Here is a 17,914-nt window from a genome sequence, read left to right on the forward strand (position 1 = left end):
TCCTCCTCCTGCTGACCTCTGTCACTTTTGCCCCTTATAGTATATAATCCCCAAAGGTGTCCTTCATTGCACAGATCTTTGTCAAGTAAACATGCGGCTGGTTTCTACTACTTACAGCACAACGTTAGGCTTGAAGATTAGTTCCGCTGGCAGATTTTCGAAACAAAAGGAGAAACATGACCTAAAAGTTCTTGCTAAAATATCATTTAAAGCGTTATTTATACAAATGCACTTTATTGTTTTAAACAGAACAAAAGAAAAGGCAGAAAATATTTGCATATAACAAATCCTAGCTTATAAATGTAGTTTTAGTGGTGATGTCTAATCATTCAGGGATTTTTTATTTTTTTTTTTTTAATTTGCTTCACTGTGTCTTGAGCACTGATATTAGAGAAAAGCACATCAGCATAAAAGGTAAACCAGTGTCTCAAAACACTGGAAGAACTGAAAATGTTTTATTTCCTCTAGGTAATCTTTAGTAAAACAAAAGGTGATCTTTGGCATAGATTCATACTTTAAAGGCATTAATATTGCATTTATATCAGGTAAGCAACTATCCAAATATGCCGAGGGCCTGGAAAATCTTCATCAGTTAATAGGAAGTAGAGGAAGCCTGAGTGCACAGTACCAGGTCTTACACATTCCGTGTTGGGATCTACCACGTTGGAGGTGGGAAGGAAGGAGGCAAGGGTTTTTCCTCCACTCACCCAGTTCTGGCTTTGGGGAGAAAGATGCTTTCGTGTGCTGGGGATGCTTAGACAGCAGTGATAAAAGCAAGAGGAAAAGCTTCTCTCATTGGCTAATAGGAAAAGTACGGTGATGATTTAGTACTTTACCCATTACTCTCTTGAACACAGTAAGGACCTAGGAGGGGGAGAAGATGCGAGGGGCTTGGTTGTAGTGGGTTGAGGGAGATAGGAATTACTGAGGACTATTTCCCGTTGATTCATCCCCAACAGCGCCAGAATTCCAGTCTGCAAGTACCGCTCTCCCTTGGGTGAGAAGTGTCCCTCAGACAGGACCGCCTGTCCGTTAAACACTCCTGGGGGCAAGCACCAATTCTTAGGACTGAATTTCCAAAGGATTAACAGGATGTTTTCTAAATTATAGAAGAACAAACATGTATCTTTAAAAATCTTGTTTAGGCAGGGTGTGGGGCAAGAATATAAAAGCAAGGACAGGAGACATGATTTGGTTAAAAATTAAATGCAGCATTTCAGCTCAGAGAGAACAGTAAGAGTTGACGATAAGGCCTCGGCGCAGACCTCTGCCGGCAGTGACAAAGCAGGAAGCGCCTGGGAGTGGCCCTGCTGGGACGGTGGGCAGAGAGACTCCCGGCCCCTCTGCCCCTCCACAGCAGAGAGCACCAGGACACAGTGTGTTCGTGGGGTGGTTACCTTGGCTGGCCCTGGCAGGGGGGTATGGAACGAGGGGTTTCCCTAGCACAGGAGCAGGGAGAAGACAATCGTGATTCTGTGATTTCCTCCCGACAGACGGAGATTTGATTTCATGCTATGGGAAACAAGGAGGATTAAATGGTGGAGGGGTAGGAAGTGAACCCAGGACCCCTTTACGGAGGCTCTTCCAGGTCTCCCACAGCTTCCCCTGCAGCAGTGAGGCTCACTTCTGAAGGGTCCAGGGAGCGGCCAGGGAACACAGGCAGGTCAGCAGCAACATGGAAAGCCCAAAACAAACTTTGGAGTGATCCCATCACTGACTTGCCTGGGCCCTGGGTCTCGGGAGCCTGGCGGGGGAACAGGGAGCAGGGAAAGGGAAAAGACGGGGCACTGTACCCTGGGAATGAGGAAAGAGCGGGTGTCTGGCTAGTGTTCACGCTTGGATTCTGAGCTTATGTGAAGTCCGTGGGCTAGAACCCAGTCTGCCTATTGGGAGCATGTGCAGGAGTATAACTGTTGAGGATGCAGACACGTTTCAGAGTGTCCATGACAAGAGAATAAATGCTTTCTAATGTGAAGAGGCCCCATTCCTTTCTGTTATATCAGGCCAGGATGTGGCTTTCAACCCCCCCAGCAGTGCTGGGCGGCTCCTGGAGCTCAAATCACTTCCATACTGTTTAGTAGGGGTTTCTGTGCCCACCAGGTCCCATCGGGCGCCTACTGGTACCAGGGAGTCTTCCTAACCCAGCGCAGTGTAAATCCAGCATCCGTTCGAATCTTGATTGAAGCTGCTTCGGCCTCTCGCACAGTCTCCTTCACGGACTGCATGAGGTTCTGGGCGTTGTGGACCAGCATCTCCGTCGCCTGCAAGGGAAGAGGACCTCTCCATCACTCAGTGCCTGACGCAGCGGCCCCGCGTCCGGGCCGGCCTGCGCCAGGACTGCGCTGCCTTTCCCGACCTGCTCACATCACTGGTGGTTTAGCTGGATCACCAAAAAGACCCCAAAACTGGCCCATCACAGTGCACGCTACCCTCCAAAGGCCTCTCGTGTATACTCCTTCCTGACCTCCCAACAAGCTCCCGCCTCCAGTCTCGCTGTGCACTCCGCCTGAAATGCTCTGCCAGGCCTCCCTCGGCTCACCTTCGGCTTCTTCAGATGCCACTCCACTGTCACCCTGTGAGGCTTTCCCCGCTTACCTTATTTTAAATCCCCTTCCCCACTCCCAACAGTCCTCATCCTCCGATTCTTCATTTTTCTCCCAGGAACCCATTATCACTAACGGATGTACTTCACGTTTTACCCAGCTTGTTTTATCTAAAAGTTAAGTTCCATGAGGGCAGCAATTTGTGTCAGTCTTGCTCATGGCTATACCTCTGTGTTAAGACAGTGCCTGTCACATAAGAGGTATTTCATAAATATTTAATTAATGGATGAAAAAATAATAATTAAATGAACAAACCAACCACCTTACAAATCCACGAAGATCTAGTTAAGTACATCTTCTACATAAACAAACTTACAGGACTGGGATCAATCACACTGGTACTCTACCATAGCAAGTCAGAGAACTAATTAATCCATTAGCTCGTAATTCTTTTTTTTCTTTTTTCTTTTTTTTTTATTCTTAACTAGTTTTGAGCCACAGAACCTGCAATTTAATGAAAAATGATCACATCTACAAAATTTGTGCATGCAATCAGAGAGTTCGTGGGCTCTGAGAAGCATAACTAAAATAGACTATGAAAAATAAATAAATTTAAATTTAAATTTAAAAAAAAATAGGCTCCGATTCCTGAAAATTGACCTTTTCACTTGGTCAACAAAGAGGCTGAAGCCTAGAGTGGTCGGAGACTTGCCAACCAATCTCACACAACAGGATAAGCTTGCAGTCCTGTGTTTTTCCGCCTCGCTCAGTTTCTATCTTTCTTCATTGGACTACTTAACAGAACACAGTAGAAACTCCCAAGATACATTTTTGTTGGTTATTTAAGTAAGTCTGAAATTCTGAGCCTTATCCTTCCCTGGCTTCTCACCTTCCTTTTCTTGGGGCAGAAGAGGCCACATGAGAGGAAGCAGCCCAGTGCCTACGCCTGCCTACAGTGCCTGGAAGCTAGGGGTGAAGATCCAGGTCCACGGTTGGGAGAGGGGAGAGGGGGGGAGAGCTGGGATTAAGGCATGGTAGAGGAAGCAGAATCCTGGCGCTGTCCCATCTGACGTTTCCCTAGCCTCGGCTCCTGGCCTGGAGGTCAGAGACAGCCCTCCAAGCTGTCTGTGAGTTCCCCACGGGGAGGGCTTGAGTCTGTTTTTGAAACTACCCTGTACAGTACTTAACTCAGTCCCACCCACACACCCAGTGTATGGAGAGCTCGCCTGAGCAGTTCAACAAAACACGTGCTCCCTACCATGAGGCGCTGGGGGTCTGGCTCATGGCAGAGCCTCCTAGAGAGGAGAGACAGGAAGGAGAAGGCGCTCGTCGGAGGGCTTTCTGAAGCCCCGGCCACTTTCCGGGGGGCAGGGAAGGAAGACAACTCCAAGAGGCATGGCTGAAGGGAACCCTCCCGCCATCCTTCATTTCAGTCTGTCACCCCCGGTCAGCACGGTCCCTGACAAGCCTCCACTGGGCGTCCCCAGGGAGCCGGGAGCAGACGTTCTCTCCAGCCGGAAGGTGACCGTGGGCCAGAGGGCACAGGCACCGGAGGCTCAGGAGAGCCAGGGAGGAAAGAGTGAGTTCACGCCTCACTCAACGGGTTCAGACGCTGACCCCTCCTAGGCCTCCATCTCCCACCTGTAAAACGACCAAAGCCGCACAGGAGCTTTACTTCCAAACTTCTGGTGCGTCTCTCCGAAACAGAAGCCCTTCAGAGAGAGGTGAGGACTCCACCCACATACTGAGGCCTCGGTTCGCAGGTAAAATCTCTCCAAGGCAGGATTAAATGGCTATGAAGTGACACAGACGCTGATGGCCAGAAGCCAGAAGCAGCCGGCGCGTACCTGCTCAGACTCCTCGTCACTGATGTTGGTCCGGCCCAGCATGGTGGCCTTCACGGTGGACAGGATTTTGAGCTGGGTGCTTATGGTTGGGATTCGCTCACACACCTGAAAACAAATGTGTAGTTAGCGTGTTTCTTGCCTACAGGTTCCTTGAGGACAGAACTTATTCGCCTCTGTATTCCCAGTGGCTGGTGTGCAGAAGGCACTCAATAAATTAGCAGCAGGATTCCACCAGCTTCCTTCTAAAGATCAGTATAGTCTCTTTGTCCAGAAATGGAAGCACTGAGATTCTTTCCTTTGACTAGGAAATAAACTTCCCTGGATCTGCCTTTCCCAAACACACGTGTATTTCCCTTTTCTGCTGCATCTTTCCACTCTGACATGCCTCCTCCTTCTTCACCCACTTTCCTCTTTCCTGCTTTTCTCCCTCCCTCATCCCACCACCCTGACGCCAACACACACACACACACACACAGACACACACGCGCGCGCGCGCGCGCGCCCCTGAGTACCTGTAAGAGGTTGGTTCTAATCCGCTTATCTGTGCATTGCTTGGCAACCTCCTTGGCCAACCGAGTCACCTCATCTGAGGCCTTGGCGATGTCCTTGGCACACTGGATCAATGCCCGCTTGGTACCACTGCCTCCTCTCACCAGCCGAGACATCTCAGCCATCAGCAGAGCCATGCGCTTGGCTGCTGCAATGATGTCATTGCCCTAGAGAGAGGCAAACACACAGGGTGAGCTCAGCCCACACTGCGGCCACGTGAGGGAAGGAAGTGGGAGCACGGAGAGGAGAGAAGGGAGCCTGCTGCTCCGGCAGTCCTCTGCAAGGTGAGAAGAGGATGAAGAGACGCTCTCAGGGGCATGGACAGCACAGGAGAGAGAGGACAGCAAGCCAGGGCACTCGCCCTAGCACTCTGGAGAGAGTGGGAGAGAGATCACCTGGCTGAAGAGGAAGAACTGGGATCAGTCTGAAAGGGCCCGTGTGCCCCAGGCATAGCACTAGACAAGCACGTCAGCACCTCCGGGTTAATCGTGTCAATGAAATGGGGACGGACACGAGGCTGGTTAAAAGGCATTCCCTTTCCTCTGGGAGAAGCGGTAGAACTGGCCTGAGGGGAAAAATACAGAGGGGCCACTCCAGATGCTGAACTCGCCCTCTTCATCCTCGCCCTTATTACCAAGAGCAGCCAAGGGCTGTCTCTGCCAAACCAGAATTTAAAGCCCAGTAACCATTATCGGCCACGAGGAAAAAAGATGTATTTTGTGACCTAGACGGCTCCTACCCTCCCTCTACTTCTTGTTTGCCCAGTTAGCCTACGGCAGTGGACAACAAACTCATTGGTCAACAGAGCAGCAAACCTCGGCTCACGGCTCGAGAGCCACGGTTTGCCCTCCACTGGCCTATGGGAACATACTGTTTTAATTTCATAATAAGAAAGGCCAATAATCAATTCTTCCATCCCCTCAGATAGGTGGCTGCAACTAAAGAAAACTTCAGCGAAGAAGGTGCTCTAGGAGTCAGTCATCAGGAAAATGAAATCATGAGTCGAGCTGTAAATGGAACCCCCATTCCAACTAACAGCAGTTCAGCTCAGAGGTGGCATTTTGGTTCATTAAAACCCTTACGGGTCAATAAAGAAATGGGGAACCAATTTACTTTGTGTGTCCTCAAAAGGCTCTCTTTTGGCCAATAACAACCAAAAGTAACCACTGCATTGTTCAAACTGCCCGGGAGGCCAGGCCCTCCTCATTTTTCCCCTCATGCTTCTCCGTCTTGTACGATGCAGTGAGGCGTACACAGACCGGGCACGCAGTGCGCTGTGCCGGACTGCACAGGCACCAGGGCGCGGCCGAGCACTGATATAGGGTGTGTGACATCTCAGGCAGGACTGAGGCTGGGAACAGGTACGTGAGGTCGGGAACAAGGTGTTAGACAAGCCGCCTGGGCCCACCTCTTCCAGTGCAGCCCTGGGGTCATTCTAAGACTTCAAGACCTTGTTAGAAGACAGTGCAATGCCAAGGTTAGTTATCACCCATTACTCTTCAAACCCTTTCTTGCAACATGCCACCTTCAAGGAGAAAAAAAAGTGATCCCCCCACGCCCACACCCCACAGTAGCTTTGGTCCAGTCTCCAAGGCCAAAGCTCTGTTGCTGCCAGTCCTGCAGCCTTGAGCGCTCTCTGCCCCAACTCCAGCCCCTCCCACTGAAACCTGGTCAGGCCGTCAACAAGCCCCTGTCCCGGTGGGCTCCCAATAAGGCCAGAGCGGCCACTCAGCCAAGTGCAGGGCAGCAAGCAGCCCTCCCAGGGAGCTGCCACAGGAAGCGGCTTCTCACCATGACCAGCTCTGCCGAGCCACCAGTGCATCAGGGAGAGGTCAGTGGGGGAGGGGGAGACATGCAAAGCTCAACCGGCAGGCCAGGTGACCTCTTAACGGTCTGCAATCTGCAATGGTTTCTGACCTGCAAGTCATTGAGAGGCGCATCCATGGCTGCCCAAGGGCTATAAGCTTCCCATAGTGGCCATGAGGTTGGTTAAAAAAAAAAAAAGAAGAATCCTTTCAAAAAGTGACCCCAGCTCTCTCCTGCCCTCAGACATAAATGCAAGCCCCTTAACCTGGCATGAGCAGACCTGTCAAACTGTGAAGCCAGTCCTAACATCAAGGTGCAGACAGACAGACGCTGGCCCTGCCCAGACTCACAGGACCCGCACAGACCACGAGTGATGCAATGTGTCAAGGCTGCACATGGCCGGATGCAGAGGGAGCAGCCCCACCCGGGGGTGCTAGCCAGTACCTTACTAGACCACTTGGTGGCTTCCCGGTGCAATGACTGAGCCGCGGCCAGAATGGGCTGGTTGACCGGCTGATTGGATGACATTAACAGCAGCTCAGGTTCATAATCGTCTTCCATGTCAGGGGGGACAGGGAACCCGACAGCATCAGCCGCGTCTGCCTCAGCTACAACGCCTATACCTACCTCCGCGGCGGGGGGGCCCGGCTTTGTCGATGGCGGGAAGGATGAGAAACAGGGACAGTGTTAGTGCGAGCAGCAGGGCTGGGGGCACTGGCTGCTGCTGGTTTAGTACCCAAAGCTGGCGGAGACGGCGTGTTCTACAGGAGCCCGGTGAGCCGCGCTCCGCGGAAGGGGAATCCCTGCCTCCAGCGCCAGGCCAAGCCCCCTGTTCACATGAGCAAAGGAAGGAGACTCACACCGGTGGCAAAGGGTTTCCAGGGAAACGGTTACACTACGAAAGCAAGTGGCATCCCTTTTTTATACACTTACTACTGACACTGAACTTGCCAAGAATAATTCTCAAGTCACAATATTTTGGGGGAACCTAACAACTACACAATAGCTCACTGCTTTTAAAAGGAATCCAGAGAGAAAAGGTAAATTCAGTCACACAGGCTTTGAGCAGAGTGAAGTATGGGTGATGCTGTGCATCTTTAGGACACAGGAAGTGACTGGGATCAGCTCTGCAGCTCACTGCTTTTAAAAGGAATCCAGAGAGAAAAGGTAAATTCAGTCACACAGGCTTTGAGCAGAGTGAAGTATGGGTGATGCTGTGCATCTTTAGGACACAGGAAGTGACTGGAATCAGCTCTGCAGCTGCTGGGTGCGAATTAATATTTCCTTCAGGAGGTAAAAGTCCCACAATTAAAAGTGATACAACAGCCTGGCTTGTGTTGCTCAGTGGTTAAGCATCAACCCATGAACCAAGAAGTTGCTGGTTCCGATTCTCTGTCCCTGGTAGCACATGCAGCACATGCCTGGGTTATGGGCACCATCCCCACTAGGGGGCGTGCAGGAGGCAGCCGATCAATGATGTTTCTACCTCATTGATTTTTCTGTCTATCTAACCTTCTCCCTTCCTCTCTCTCTAAAAAATCAATAAAAACATTAAATATATATACATTGGAGGCAATGGATAGCAAGCCAGGAAAAAGGCAAGAAAACAAACACAGTGAAAAGGATTCATCAAGTTCCCACTGTCCAGAGACCCCTGGTCCAGCCTTCCATCATAGGGGAAGCCCGCCCTTCAGACCAGCTCTCTCTCTCCTCGAGGCCTTCAGAGGCAATGCTCCCACCATCTCACATGTGTCCACTGCTGGCCCTGGGTACAGCCTATCTCCCCTGTTGCTAGATAGGCTTCTCACTCACTCCACACTCAATTTACATATTTCACAGATAAGACAATACATGGACTTGGCAGCTGGCCCAGGCTGAGCTCAGAGGAGCCCATCGGTGCCCATGAGAGAACAGAAGCCGGACGGGGAGAGGATGAATTTACTGCCAGGGACAGGGATTCTGAAGGGCCAGGGAGGAGTGCGAAAGATCCGATGCTGACAGTAGGCTGGGGGAGAAAAGGAATTGCCTCACCAAGCAGAACCACTTATTTAAAAAACAGTGAGCACGGACTCATTGCATCGAACATCTCTCATGAGAGGAAGATGAAGCCTGTGTGGAGTTTTATGTGAGGTTGCTGTCACTCCTACAGGCCTTATCCTGCACAGGAAACCTGTCTCATCGGGGGATGACAAAGTTGGAGGATTCGGGGCAAACGTGGACTCACCTACCATCTACATCCTGTCACCTAAGCTCGGTCTCCACCGGCATCCATCCCCACGCCTCAAGGACAGGCCAGCTCACTGCTCTGGGGCTCAGAGTCCCAAAGTGAACACACACAGATAAAGGCACACTGACACATACCACCCCCCCAAAACACACACGGTTCAAGCAGAGCCTGGCTTCACACAGCTCACAGCCAGCCTCCTCCTGACGCTCCGACCCTGCGGAGACAGCCAGACCTAAGGACTTCTGGCCACAAATGGCAAAGCACGGTACACGTGACAGCCAATGCTGTTTGCCCCCAAGCTTTATCTCCATCTTTACAATTCACACATGCTGTGTGTTCTGCTGCACAACATCTCTGGGTTTAAGGCAATGTAATTTAAATTCGCTTTAAAAGCTTTGAGTAAAATCAACCTTCATTGTGGCTCCTCCCCTCCCTCCCCACGTGCACTGACACCCCGTGACTGGTCCCAGGGGTGTGCACGCCCCAAATGCAGAGACACAATTACAAATAATGCACCGGCCAGCTCCAACACCAGCAAGGTCATTCCTTCTTAGAACCTGGGCTCAGAGCTAACAGTTCAGAAAAATAGAGAGTTAAAAAAAAAAAAAAAACAGCCTGAAAAAAACAACACGCACACACACACACACACACACACACACACACACCAAAAAAAAAAACAAGATCAGCTGCATGTCGACCCTGGGGAGCGATGTTCAGTAGGAGAACTTGAGCGGCTGAGGGTGTGAAAAGAACAAGGCAAATGGACGGTGGAATAAAGATCAAGGGTCCTATTAGGGAGAGTAAGAACTGAGTTAGGACTACATTTCCCTGCAAGGTTAGAACAATGTTCTAGAAAAGCTACCACTCACTTTTCAGCACTGAGGGGGAAAGAGGCTAAGTTATTCACGAGCCATGACTGCTGTAACATCCACATTTCCACCAACCACGCTAATATGAACACTTTCATGTTTGTTGAGCGGAATTAGCCTGGAGCTGTCTTGAGTTGAGGAGAGAGAGGATTCTGAGAAAGGGACATGGCTCCTAAGACACAATCTACTTGCTTCTATGAAAAAACAGGGAAAATGTCAACATTGCATCCAGCTGTAGCAGAGCCCACAGGAGACAGTTTCGTGTTTGGAGAGATGATACCGTAATTAGCAAGAGCATCTAAAGCATTCCGCAACCCCGGGAAAGAAAAGCGGTTTTTAAAAGACGCCATATGCCCAGGGTGAGGCCCCTGACACCCTGATGCACAGAACCGTCTCCTCCAGCACAGCTTCCCCGCTCTCCCGGGTGCTGCTGGAAGGAGAACCGTCAGGCACCAGGGACGTCTCACCAAAGCACGGAGAGGAAGAGGACCGCACTATGGCAACAACAGGAACCGAAACGGAGGGGGTGACCTTCCAACCAGTCTCCCTTCCGGGAGTGGTGAGCGGCTCTCCGTCCTTTCTCACCAAGGAAAGCCTTGCTGCTTACCTTGCTGGACCACTTGCGAGCTTCGTCGTGGAGCTGCCGGGCGGCCATCATCATCGGCTGGTTAATCACCTCCCCGGCCTTCTGCTCGGGGAACTCCTCATCCTTCTCCTCCGGTGGTGGGGGCCTGGGCGGCGGGACCTCCCCCTCAGGCAGGGGCGGTTTGGGAGGAGCAAACTCATCTGTCAGCTAAGAAAGAATTACCAGGCTGTAAGCAAAGCCCCAGGAACGACTCCCCCCAGAATTCTTTCCTTTCCTCTAAAAAGGATCTCCAGAAAAGCCACCCACATGCATTCCACAGAAGACCACCCACACTGAGCACAGTGACCACCTGCTTCCATTTTCTTTCTTTTTCCTCCACAAAAAGCTCGCAGCTATTGTTCTGGACATATCCCAGGGAGGTGTGCACAGTGCTCTCAGACTGAGGATTCTCAAGGAAGATCTAAGAGCTGGTTGAGGGGAAGCTGCATAGGCAAGTAACTTCTCCTCTGATAAGCAGGGGCAGCTAGATCAAATGACCTCTTGATTCTAAATGTCTTGACTCTATGGATCACGTAAGAAGCCATCCCAGCCCGGGTGATATGGCTCAGTGGTTGAGCATCGACCTAGGAACCAGGAGGTCACGGTTCGATTCCCAGTCAGGGCACATGCCCAGGTTGTGCGCTTGATCCCCAGTAGGGGGCGTGCAGGAGGCAGCTGATCAATGATTCCCTCTCCTCATTGATGTTTCTCTCCCTTTCCCTCTCCCTCTCCCTTTCTCTCTGAAATTAATAAAAAAAAATAAATAAACAAATAAATAAAAGCCATCCCAGAATAGCCATCCTGGCCTAACAGCCCAACTGGAAGGAATAAAGGAAGCACTGGAGGCCAGGGAAGCACGGTTCCTTACCTATGGGCCCAGTGACCCAATTTTGTTCTCAGCCAACTTAGAAAATTACATCTTTTACTTACATTACTAAATCAAATTAATGCTTTGATAAGCTATTCCCAAAGTCAAGCTATTTTCAATATAATATCAGAGTAAATGTCTAAAAATAGTCACCATTTCTGATTTTAGAATTTGTATCTACAAGATAATGCCCAGCTAACCTCCCCCTCAACCATCTACCTATAGAAGAATAAATTCATTCCACTTTGGAAGACATCAAAAGATTTTACATTATAGTTGGGGAGAGGGTCAAACCTTTTTAATAATAAAAGTATCGTATTGCTTTTGTTACTAAAAATATCAAGTATAGGCGAGAAGAACCTACATGAGATTCTAACCATCTCAGTTTTGCCATTATCAGCTGGGAATGCCTAAAACCTCACCACCAGTGGTGCAGACTGTTTCCCCACCCCACCACCTGGCCCACAAACACCTCAACATCACATCCACACTTACCACGCCAGCTCCCGGGCTCCCATGACTCCCCGTCACTCCCCATCGCAGGAGGCCGCTCCCAGAGTCCCGCCCACCCACGCACACCAGGCAGGAGCACTGGGTTAGGACTCACTAGACTCAGGACTGGAAGTCAAGTGGTGCCTCTGAGATGCAAGCAAAGGCTAAACAAAGGCCCCTGCTGGCTGAGGCTCCAGAACACAATCTGCCTTTCTCTTGCTGCACCCCACACCCTGCTGCTCACCCTCCCGTCTCCCAGGTAACTTACGCGGAGCTGCTCAAGGTCTGGCGGAGGAGGTGGGAAGTCAGGCTCCTGGGGTTGGAAGGCTTCTCTGACCTTGGCCACCGCTCCCAGGATCCGGTATCCCGAGTCCAGGAAGCTCTTTTGCAGGCCTAAACACAAGACGCCCTCACTCTCAGCTGGGCAGGTCAGTGCCCGGGAGCACTGTCTGTCCAGCAGCAGAACTGGTTTCCATGAACAAAAGCTGGATGTGAGGCTGCCAGTACGCCTGCAGGCAGTGGCTGAGGGGAAGGGAGGTGAGGCAAGGAGGACGCCCTCTTGCCTGTACAGCTAAGGAGCACTCGGGACATTGCTGGGCGTGAACACTGGGCTCAGCTGGTGCTCGTCACTTCTCCTAGGAGATAAGCCTGCCGGCTCAGACAGGGGAGATAACAGTGTCCGACTGAGCATGCATTCCCACAGCTCTTCTCACCTTTCTCCCCGCTCCTTTGCTGCACTTGGCACTCAGCCGGTTAACCCCTATGTTGAGCTGCTACTACTAACTGTGTCCGGTTACCTGGGATTCAGGAATCCACTCAAACTATTAGGAACTCCCTTAGGAAACCGAGTATGTCCGTGGTGGTGATGGGTTGAGGATGCAAGCAGGGTTCAGCCTGTGCTAGGGATGACTGCATCCTACCCAGACAAGGATGGAAACATCGAATGCTAGGAACAGAAAGGAATTCAGATGTTTCCAAGCAAAGGAGTGGTAACACCTTTAGTAGGAGAGATGAAAATACGATATAATTCAACAAAAGAAAACCCCGATTTTTTTTTTTTTTATGGAGAACCAGGAGAACCAAAGGTCAAACAAAGTAAGCCCCAAAGATTTGACAGAAATAGAGAACGTTTTACAGAGAAGAAAAGCAGAAGAGAAATGATGCCAGTTACATAAGCTAAACAGTTGGTAGATTGGTGATCACGTATCTTTTGAGAAATTTCCAAAATAATGACTAAACAGGGCCAGGCGCTATGTTAGTCAGGCAACATGATCAAGTGCAGAGAAGCTGGTCCAGAGAGACTAGCTTACAAAACAACTACCAATATTGCAGAAAGCACCCTGCCCAGTATTATTGTGGACAGGAAGGGATTAACCCAGTATTCTCAAACTAACGTGTTGCTCCCAGACTTTGTAGGTGATGGCAGGGGGTTCCCAATCCTCTCAGCGCTGCCAGCTTCCTGACTAACCTCTCAGCTGAGAGAGCCGCCCCGAGGCCTGCTTACCGGGGTCAGAGATGTTTCCGGCCACAGCTTTCGCGTCCATCACCATCGGGGAGATGGTTTTGCTCAGTTCGTCGGAGGCGGCTTTCACGGCCTCCCGGAACTTGGGGTCCTCAGAGTTCTCCACCTCCCTCTTCGCCACCAGCAGGATCCTGTTGGCCCGGCGAGCAATGCTGGTTGCCCCAGCGACCAGCATCTGAGGCTGGATGTTGGCCATGGCCACTTTGCACTTGTCCAGGTCTTTTTTGATGGCTTCTTCGGAAGCATCCAACAGAGATTTGGTGTCGATCGCTTCGTCCACCAGCCCTGTCAGGAGAACAGAAATGCAGTTTTAGTTTCTATTCTGAAGAACTGAGACTCCAAAACCCAGGTGTCCAAGTCTCTGATGTGGAAGCACAATACCCAGAATCCTCTCCTTCAGCTCAAAGTCCTTCGTACACAGTCCAAGGCTTCCAGGTGAATGCCACGGTGAGACACACGGAGCTGTGGCCCCGGAGGCCACCGGGACTCACGGCATCCACACAGCAGCGGTCACTGGCCGCCTCTCATCTGCCACAGACAGGCAGAACTGCGACGGCCTCGGGAGGAAACAAGGACTGCGCTGGGAGCCTTCGCCACATTATCTGTTGCTAACATTTTCTCCCTCCCATCTTACTCCCCAGCCATCTGTTGCTTGTTGGCAGCGTGGAGTGGCCCAGCTGAGCCACGGGAGGACTCCAATAACCCTCGCAGCCTGCTCCTCGTGTCTGTTACCTCTCTTTAGGCACCTCAGCAGCTCCACTTTCATCTCTGGCTGCTATGGGCCCCGGACCCGGTCACAGCAGGCTCTGCAGGGCGGCAGGGAGCCTACATCCGCCTCTCCTCTCCTCTCCCTCCCTCCACGGAGTGAAGAAGACTCCGAGGTGCCACTGCCACTGCACAGGCACGGGTCTGTAGGTGTTGCTGTTTTCTTCTTCTTTTTTTTTCTTTTTTTTTTTAAACGACGTAGTTGATGAGTTGGAGGAAACTCTGAGACAAGTTGTATTAAATGGTAGCTATTGTGGTTCCTTGAAATGTGAACCCACTGAAAATGACAGGGACACTTACTGTATCCACAAACACCGCCTTCTGGCCTCTGAAACCAAACTCTGGCTCAGCCTGAGCAAAGACACTATTCAAAGGGGAGATAGGAGCTGTAACAATACACATCACACCGGGAGGGCGGCATGGGAATGAAAGGGACTCAGAGAGTCTCTCTTCAGACAGAGTTGCAAGGCTTGAATGAGAAGCCGCTGCTGCGCAGCCTTAATCAGGGCCAAGTACACCGCCGAGCACATGACCGTCCCTTCATCCAATTACAGCTGAGAAACACAGCCGGCCCGCTCGGGTTTCTCAGGACCCGCGCCACGGATTAGACGAGGACTCCGCACACAACTCTACCTGTCATCTTTTCAACATTGTCGATCCACTGGTTCTTCATGGTCTCAAAATGTTCGTAGGCGGCTTGGTTTCCGGGGTTCCTGAGCAGGATGCGAGCGGCGGAGACGACCTGGCAATGACAAAACCACCTTTAAACACCAGGGCACCCTTCCACTCCCATAGGAGCCCATGGCGAAGCCTTCTCCTCTCTCCCTGCAGGTGGCGCTATAAAGCCAAAAATCAGGAGGTCTCTTCAGACTGAACACGTTAGGTTTGGTCCCACAAATAGCTCCCCAGGCAAAAGGTTTTCTGGGCACAGCCTGATTTTAAGAAATTTTAAAAAGTGACAAAGTAAATGGGTGTTCAGTTGATACCTTAGAATATACACAAAAGTGCTATTAAGCCCTTGGTGTCAAGTTTTCATCTTCAAAAGCACCATTGAGAAAGATACTGCCCAGCCACCATGGCTCAGTCGTTGAGCGTTGACCCATTCACCCAGAAGTTACTGGTTCAATTCCCGGGCAGGGCACATGCCTGGGTTTCATGTTCAATCCCCAACAGGGGGCATGCAGGACGCAGCCAGTGATGTTGATGTTTCTCTTTCATTGATGTTTCTATCTCCCTTTCTCTTCCTCTCTCTCTAAAAATCCATTTTAAAAAATATTGTAAATAAAAGCATTTTTTTAAAAAGGTACTAAACACTACTCAAAACTCATTAAATGAATATTTACAAAAACTGTCTACAGTTAACAAAGTGCTTTCACAACTATTACCTTACTAAGTCCTCACAACCTAGAGACAGGACAGGTACTTTCTCATTTTATAATTGCAAAGCCAAGACTCAGAAAACTTCAGTGACTGGCTCCAGAGCTCCCCCGTGGTCACTGATGGCACTGGGGGAAGGGACTAAGGGACTAGCGTCTACTGAGTATGAGGTAAGTTACAGGCTGCACACTCATCCTCTTAACCCTCAGGACAACATGTTAGGAAAGAATTATCTCCCTTTTCCAGGTGAGGAAACTCAAGATCACAGAAGATTCCATGTCCAGATCTGTCTCCAAAGTCCTTGCTCCAAAGTCCACAGTTGGTGTCTAAGTCTAGTTTTCTGTCTCTCTTTTTTAGAAATCTTATTTTTATACCAAAAAAAAAACTAAACTATTATGCTTTATACTTCGTATCTCATGAAAATTTTTAAAGAAAATTAGATGTTCATATTTTATGGAAGGTTTTTTAAACGTTGGAGAAGTGTGACTTTTCAAGAGAATGAAACTTGTTAACATGCCATTTGGGCAAAAGTTGCATGATGAAAAGACACGCTCTCTTCCCTATTTCTCCCGATGAGTCCCCACCAAAGCCCAGCCCAGCTCCTAATGCATCAGAGGCACTCAGCAAGTATCTGAGTGCCTCTGATGAAAAACTAGTAATGAGTTTTCTATAATCTGCTTAGAAGGAAAAATACACAAACCATGCTAAATGGTGCTGAACTGATATTTTTAAGAACACCGATTACCTATCAGAACTTTAATTCCTGTCCAATTTGTTTTCTTTTGCTCCCACTTGTCCAGTATACTGCTTACAGCCTACTAGCTATATCTTGGTTATATGATTAAATAGAAAAAAGAAAACAGGCTATGGATACAAATGAGAGGTGTTTTTTTTTTTTTTAAACCCTCCAATGGATGTGAGAAAAGGCATAAGCTCTAAAATCAAAACAAAGTAAGCCCCCAAGATTATCTGAATATTTCCTTAAGTGTGAATGAGTGTGTGTAGAGAAAGGAGAAGGGGGCCTTTATTAATATTTTCTACTTTCAAACTCATCTATTATCATTGTAAAAAAATTCAAACAATACAAAAATAATTTTAATATTGTGGGTATGTGTTTTCTTCAGAATATTTTACAGTAAGTGCTCAAAATGTATGGAAACTGTCCTGTAATTAACCTTAATTTCTGAGTGCTGCGAGGTGAGACTGAAATGATGAAAAGTGAGCAAAACTCAACCTGGGGCGTGAGTTCCCGGGCTGTCTTCACTGAAGCCTGAATGCCTTCCACCGCTGACTTATTAGCAGTTCCAACAGCAGCTGCCTTCTCGGCCGTGGCACCAAGCCTTCCTGAATGGTTCTCAAAGTTAGCTGCTCTCTCGTCAAACACCTGGAGGGATCAACAACGACATTAGGAAAATGTATTTAAATAAAATGGGTCTGGCAGCCTAAGAAAGAGTCTCTCTTTAAGTAGAGGCAGCAACTACTCGAACAAAGACTTCAGAGATGACATCCCACCCTCGTGAGCAACAGGATAGTCAACGTCAATCCTGGCCTTGCTGCATCACACACCCGTGAATTCCGGTTCAACCAGTGCTCACCAAGTACAAACAGAACATTTGGCTGTGTTGTCTGTAAGAAGGGGTTCACAGAATGTAAAGATTTAAATAATCCCTATTCTCACAAGGCTTATCCTAGTTTGAAGAAGACAGACAAGCCCACGCCAGGCTCCAGGGCAGGTTGCTGGGTATATTAAAAGGCAAGAAGATCCAGAGTCTTAAACCAAGCTCCCGCGCCTCAGGCCAGCATCCCTCCCAGATCAGTTACCATTAATGTTGTAAAAACTCTGCCCTGACCTCCACAGGAAAAACGATAGCAGGCTCACAATCAGGCCTGACCCAGGGTAAGGACGCTGACTTTCATTATCCCAAATGCAAAACAATCTCCCGAATTGTTCTTTCAGCTCTCACATTTAAAAAAAAAAAAAAAAAAAAAAAGTCAGCTTTTCTTCTGACACAGATATTATGCAAGGTTGCATACTATGAAGGGGATGGTTTAACTTCGATAAAATGACAAAGGATCTCCTGTCGGTCAGGTTTACACAGCACAGAGCATGTCAGGAATTGTCTAGCAGAACCGTCCTCTTCTTTGCCTTCCCTGGGGTCTACCTGCCCACACTTGGCGAGCAGCTCTGGTTCTGGCCAGCATCTACAGGTCTCCTGGTTCACCAGCAGGCTACAATCTCATTGCCAGCATTCTGGGCTTACCCATTCAAGTCTCTTCCCCATTCTGGCCTCTTGTGTGGACGTAACTACCTGAGTTCTTGCCATTTAATGTTCAAAATCTCTACCTAAATCTCCGATCTCCTAGTCTCCTTCACCTGGCCTCGGTCCTTGTTTCTTTCCGTGGCTGGGCTCCCACACCCCGGAT

The 17,914-nt window shown here is 49.5% G+C and overlaps 1 protein-coding gene across 1 annotated transcript in view; it reads right to left on the reverse strand.

The window, feature by feature from the left end:
* Positions 1 to 214: 214 nt before the first annotated feature.
* The window catches only part of VCL (vinculin), a 105,258-nt gene continuing 87,558 nt past the window's right edge, over positions 215 to 17,914 (reverse strand). The window contains exons 14-21 of the mRNA XM_084904840.1: positions 16,725 to 16,874; positions 14,747 to 14,855; positions 13,331 to 13,633; positions 12,095 to 12,219; positions 10,449 to 10,634; positions 4,903 to 5,106; positions 4,391 to 4,495; positions 215 to 2,261 (exon numbers count right to left, since the gene is read on the reverse strand). Of these exons, the coding sequence (XP_084760966.1) occupies positions 2,115 to 2,261; positions 4,391 to 4,495; positions 4,903 to 5,106; positions 10,449 to 10,634; positions 12,095 to 12,219; positions 13,331 to 13,633; positions 14,747 to 14,855; positions 16,725 to 16,874 (1,329 nt within the window). The 3' untranslated portion in view covers positions 215 to 2,114. The remainder of the gene's footprint in view (positions 2,262 to 4,390; positions 4,496 to 4,902; positions 5,107 to 10,448; positions 10,635 to 12,094; positions 12,220 to 13,330; positions 13,634 to 14,746; positions 14,856 to 16,724; positions 16,875 to 17,914) is intronic.

The sequence above is a fragment of the Pipistrellus hanaki genome (assembly GCF_964339955.1).
Source record: "Pipistrellus hanaki genome assembly, chromosome: 14".
NCBI lineage: Eukaryota > Metazoa > Chordata > Mammalia > Chiroptera > Vespertilionidae > Pipistrellus > Pipistrellus hanaki.